The 6,295-nt window shown below is 32.0% G+C and overlaps 1 protein-coding gene across 1 annotated transcript; it reads left to right on the forward strand.

Annotated features, from left to right (window-relative positions):
- The first annotated feature begins 1,618 nt into the window (after window positions 1-1,618).
- Window positions 1,619-3,229, forward strand: PAC1 (20S proteasome alpha subunit C1). The gene is made up of 2 exons (XM_089825225.1): window positions 1,619-1,732; window positions 2,235-3,229. Exon 2 carries the CDS (start codon window positions 2,235-2,237, stop codon window positions 2,982-2,984), a length of 750 nt encoding a protein of 249 aa, XP_089681351.1. The 5' UTR covers window positions 1,619-1,732; the 3' UTR covers window positions 2,985-3,229.
- The last annotated feature ends 3,066 nt before the right edge of the window (window positions 3,230-6,295 follow it).

The following is a 6,295-nucleotide window of genomic DNA, read 5'->3' on the forward strand; positions in this document are numbered from 1 at the left end:
ATGGCTCATATTCTCAATTGAGAGCTCATCTTAGTCGATCTTGAAGTTTATGAATTTAGTTTAGTTTGTAGAAGCTTTATTTAAATTTGGTTTCTATTAGCATACTAACATTGCTCATATACAACCAACATAAGTTGTGTGCGAGAGAGAGAGAATTAAATATAATTATTTTTCTTAATAAAACAAATAGTCAAAATAAAATCATGGTTATAATAAAAAATTAAAATATATTATATTTTAATTAATGAAATTAAGAATTTAATTTTTATATTAAAACTCACATTTCTATAAGAAAAAAGAAATGTATTGAAATATAAAAAATATTTTATAAGTAAAACTAATTGTTTAATTTTACACAATTAGAGAAGATTTACTATTTAATGTTTTGTATTTCTAATTTTTTCATAAAATTAAGTAATTTTTAATTATGAAATAATATCTATATAATTTAATATGTACATTTGTAAATAATAAATAGATTTAATACATATAGATTTGATGTTGATGAATAAATATGATGTAATAAATAAGAAATAAAATATAACTATTTAATTTTAATACATAGTTTATAAAAACTTAGTAATAATTTATATATTTTTTAGAATTGAATTATTTCTTTTTTTGTGGTTATTTCTTTAGTTTTTTTTTGATATAAAATATAATTATTAATTTAATATTAAAATATATATTTAAGTTTTAAATGTATTTAAACTAAATGATAAATTGTTTAAATAAAAAATATTAATAATAATAAATGATATAATTTATAAATCGTAACACTTATTAGTTATACATATTACAAACACTATTGTAAAATATAATTAAAAAATAATATTTTTTAATTTATTTTTATAAAAATGAAATAATAGTAAATTTTAACTACTTTTATTAAAAAAACAAAGTTTAAAAAAAATTAGAAATTCAAATACAAAGATATAACATATTGAAATTATATTAAAAAAATATTTTTATTATATATATAGAGAGAGAGGGAGGAATATAATTTAAACTTATGCATTACATGAAGTTTTAAGAACAAGTTATATCAAATAGTCAAAAATAAATATCAATGTAAAATTAATAATAAATATATTTAAAATAAGAAATTAAAATATTTAATAAATTGTGATAATTAATATTGATTAGACATGTTGTATGAGGTGGAAGATAAAATCATTGAAAAAATAAAATCTTATCAACTTGTCACAAATGTGGAAAAGATAAAGTTTTAATTAATACATTCATTAATGCAAGAGAAAGTTGTTAAAAAATATTTGTATTTTTTATTGAAGGAAATTAATTTTCTCCCCCACCAAAAGTAGTATGGAAAAATGTGATTTATAAAACAATGAAAAATAAGAAAAAGATATAAACATTTGAAATCTCATATAATCTTTTAAATACTTTGATTTGATTGGTTTGTGTTAATGTCATATGTGCATTCAGCCTTGGCAGGAATTAATAAATTACTAAGGCACCATAAATCGCCCATTTGACAAAGTGCTAAAAATGCAAAAGGAAAGAAAAAAGACGATAAGAGTAAATGGATGAATTGCCTTGCCTTGGGAAACACTTTACCTTGCTTTGTATTAATATGTGGTTTTATCAAACGGTTATTGTTGTTTTCAGTTTGCTTGCCCCGCATTTTTCTACAGCGATCAGGAAGGAGTGAATTGTGGCATTGCGAGTGAAAGCAATTTGCAAGACAAGAAGAAGAAAGAAGAAATCTAAGGTGCTTCATTTCAATTCATAAACCCTAGTTTTTAATCTAGTTCTAAAATAGAACTCAAAACAATTTCTGTAAAGAATACGCTTTTTGTATTCCCTGGCATTAGACCAGGTTTGCTTCGATTTGGTTTTACCAGGAAAGAGGACAAACCTGGAAAATTCTCACGTTTGTTGTCTTTGCTGGTTTCAGACCGGTTTAATTTGATTTGTTTGTATGGGAAGTAGAAAACCCTGCTAAATGCTCGTGCGCTCTGTAACTTTTGCTTTTAGATGCAGTTTGTTTGATTAATTTTTGCTTATTCAACATTCCAGAAAATTCTCACGTGCCTTGTAATTTCTGGTTTGATGTGTGGTTTGCCGGATTAATATTTAATTTTCTTCGGAAAGAAGCAAAAACCTAGAAAATCCTCATGTCTCCTGTACTTTCTGATTGACTGTGCGGGTATATTATTTATTTGAAAAGAGGACAAAACCTTGATAATCCTTTTGTGTTTTGTTTGAGAAAGATGTCGCGGAGGTACGATAGCCGGACAACAATCTTCTCACCTGAGGGGAGGCTTTATCAGGTTGAATATGCGATGGAAGCCATCGGAAATGCGGGGGCTGCAGTGGGGATCCTCGCAAAGGATGGGGTAGTTCTCGCAGGAGAGAAGCGCGTAACGTCAAAGCTCCTTCAAACCTCCAAGTCCACCGAGAAAATGTACAAGATCGACGATCATGTGGCGTGCGCTGTGGCCGGGATTATGGCCGATGCCAACATTCTCATCAACACGGCTAGGGTTCATGCCCAGCGTTACACTTTTGCTTATCAAGAGCCCATTCCTGTTGAGCAGCTGGTTCAATCTCTTTGCGATACGAAGCAGGGATACACCCAGTTTGGCGGACTTCGGCCCTTTGGAGTTTCCTTCTTGTTTGCCGGGTGGGATAAGAACTATGGCTTCCAGCTTTGCATGAGTGATCCAAGTGGGAACTATGGCGGATGGAAGGCTGCCAGCATTGGTGCCAACAACGCCACTGCGCAGTCCATGCTTAAGCAGGAATATAAGGAGGACATGACCAGAGAAGAGGCGGCTGAGCTTGCACTTAAGGTCATCAGTAAAAGCATGGAGACCTCTGTCATCTCTCACGAGAAGGTGGAATTGGCTGAGATATTTTTAACTCCTTCAGGAGTCAAGTACCAAGTCTATGCCCCTGATTCTCTGGAGAAATTGCTCCAAAAGGCCAACCTCACCCAGCCTGCACCTGAATCTTCTTGATGCTAATCAAACGGGGGTTGTTCGTTTTCAGTTTAAAGCTTTAGGTACAAATATTGCATTTATATTTGAAAATTTACTTTCCGCAGTCATTTCAAAACCGTTTTATCCATGATACACAAAGTCGGTTTTGAGTGCAGCATGGAGAAGATTGGAAGTATTGGTTTAAAAGGTTTGAATTATCGCATTTTATATGGTTTTCCATTTATTGCAAAAAATGAATTTGAGGCTAGTGTCTCAATTTTCAATCTGATTTACAACTTACTGTTGAAGTATTATTCTTCTGGTTTTAAATTGCTCTGACTTTTCACAATGCATTATCTAAATCTAAATTGTTAAAATATAATTAATCAGGAAGGAAATTTACTAGATGCTCCTGCAGCAATAGCATATATGGTCTGGTTTTGTTGGCTTTTGTAGATTGGATTTAGTTTTCAAGTCAGACGACAGTAGATTTTGTTTAATTTAGATTATATTTATTTTGGAGTTTCAGTAATTATCTTGTAGATTAAATCATTTTGCATGTAATTTATTTGATCAAACATAAACATTTCTCTTAAAATCCTGCTTAAAATGGTTTTCTGCACATTATTCTCCCAGAGAAAGTCATTTTAATGCCTATTCTGTCCATCACTCGTCGAGGGTGCCATTATCTGATTGCAGGGTGACATTATCTGATTGTTCTACACTGTTTAGCAGAAACCATTAAAAAACCAGAAGAGATTATATTTACATACTATACAAAATATCTGGGATTTTGTCTTTAGAAAACATCACTTGGCAAATATTAATCTAGCTGTCAAAAACCAATGAGAAAATATTATTGAAAGTGAGGAAAAACCATTGGGGATTTTTTTTTGTGTGTCAAAGCATACTAAAAGATCAGTAAGTTTTGTATTGTGGTGTACCCTCGTTCATTTCATGTAAAGTTGAATAACCTTTTTATTCTATTGGGAAAGGAAAATCTTGCTTGCATCTTAGGATAGGAAAGTATCATTAGAGGAATTTGGTTCATATTTATTGCATTTGAAAAGTACAAAGTAAAAAATTGGGTACAATGTGAAAGATTGCATTCTCTCATTTTGTTGCGTTTAGCATTAAAAGGATAGAAATCTCCTTAATTATAGGAACAAGGATACCTGTGTCCATTTTTAAGTTTATATTTGTTTTGATAAAGAAGTAAACTAGCTCTTGCACCAGATGAGGTGTATGGTTTAGCTGATAGTGATGGATTCTTGATTGTGTCGATGATGACCTTTGTATTGGTAGATATAGGAAGTCCATCTTATTCCCCGTGATTGCCAACTAATTGATCACAAGATGTGGTGCAACTGCAGCTGCAGTTACGGCAGTTGTATAATAGAAAATTATTTGTAAAATTGGTACTGAATTTGTCGCTGAACTTGCATCACTTGAGCTGGTAATGCAACTGAGATGCCAGCCTTTCTTTGCAGTGGGAAATCACTAAACGGTTGAGCAGACTACCAGGAGGATTTTAAAATAGAGAAATAGTATTGTACTTCTTATGCACCAGTAGAATTCCTTATTGTGAGGCATACGATTTAGACAGCTAATACAATGTTTTTGGGTGACTGAAAACCAGCTTCAAAAACAAAAAACATTATTTAATGTAGCTCGAATGCTATGCTAAGCATAACATATCACACCACCACTTTGACGTCACTATTTTTAGTTCATTTATCATTTACTTACAGAAATATGTATCCTGGTTGGGTGCTGCCATCCTCTGATGGTAAAATCAGGGAGTACACACATGGATTCTAGACAAATTTTAATTCACATTTGCAGTGAGATTAGTATTGAAGACATTATGTCTTAGTTTTTTGCTATTCATGTGTGTTTATTCAGTGTCTGATTAGTGTGAGCATTCAAAAACGAATGAATAACTGTGGCCATGCATTGATAGAGAGGGCACTCTACCAAATTAAGTAAGGTGTCACATTATTACTTCAGTAACATAAATAGTACGGCAAATCAAACAGTTGCAGTAATTTGCACACACAGATTGTTCTGGAAAAGGTATAGTTACAATATGATTCCTCCAATTCTGGAAAGCGCACGGTTACACACTGACTCCTCCACAAACTCTCTTTTAACAATTCAAATTTTCTGAGCAATAAGAAACAGGAATACATTGTTCTACTACTACCAAATGCTGAACAAAGTATATATTGACCTTAAACACTATTCACATGATATGCCTGCTAGAAATGGTCAAACTGAATATTACATGGAATTCATGTCAACAATCCTTAGATAAGATTCAGTTCATGACGCTATGTGGTTTGTAACAAGATTGATTGATCATGAATGACTTTTTCCTGATTCCACGTGTACCTACTAATGTACTTCATCAAAATATTATTTTGTCTCGTATTCTCCAAATGCTTGGAGACGAGGCTAACTGAAATAAATTTGACTAAGGGACTGTCAATGATAGAAGTGAAAAACTTTGTACCTTTCATAGTAAACTTGTGCAGACTAATATTTAGGAACCTTTATCTTCTCTAAAAGGGTACAAATGTAGCAATCAACATAAATAAATAATTACTAACAATGGATCCTAAAAATGCCCAAGATAATCAAAATTAACTGTCTATTTGTTTCAATCAACTCTGTAAATTCAATGACAAATTTTGCTCTTCTCACAACTGTTGCTTGTATTCCATTTTTCCATATCAAATATATTGAGTTTAGTCTTTAGAAGGTGAGTTATAAAACCAAGAATCTCAAACCCTTTTCCTAAGGCCTCAAACGTTAATCAAAAGTTTTTATTTAAATTTTGCAGCCATGTAAAGAACATTTTGAATCATTTTGCCTGAACCAGCAATGGTGATGCCCATCTGAGTAGTAACAAGCAAAACATAAAACCAGGTTTGTGAATGAGAAGAAGAAAAAATAGGCTAAAAAGCCTCTGAATCTACACTTTTTTCTTCTCTTCCACTGGTTTTAAGGGTAGGTGATCAGGGCAAATAAATATGTAAAAAATTGCTATTGCAATTCATCTTCTTTCCTACCAACCACACACCTGATATAAGAAGGGAAATAAATATGTAAAAAATTGTTATTGCAAATCAATTTTTATTCTATCAACTGTACACCTGGTATAAGAACGAGACAGAGGAAAGACTGATGCATGTATCGGCTTATACTTGGCACCCAGTCACATGGGGAACCTCATACCTTCTTGTACTTAATTGTGTGGAAATCTGGCCAGGGCTGGTCGCATTGGGGACTGTTACATCAGACCATCTGATAAAACTGTAAATTCAGGGGAACCAAAAGGTTAAAAA

This window comes from Cupressus sempervirens, chromosome 4, assembly GCF_028749045.1.
Source record: "Cupressus sempervirens isolate cs-2001-9-10 chromosome 4, ASM2874904v1, whole genome shotgun sequence".
In the NCBI taxonomy this organism is placed as follows: Eukaryota; Viridiplantae; Streptophyta; class Pinopsida; order Cupressales; family Cupressaceae; genus Cupressus; species Cupressus sempervirens.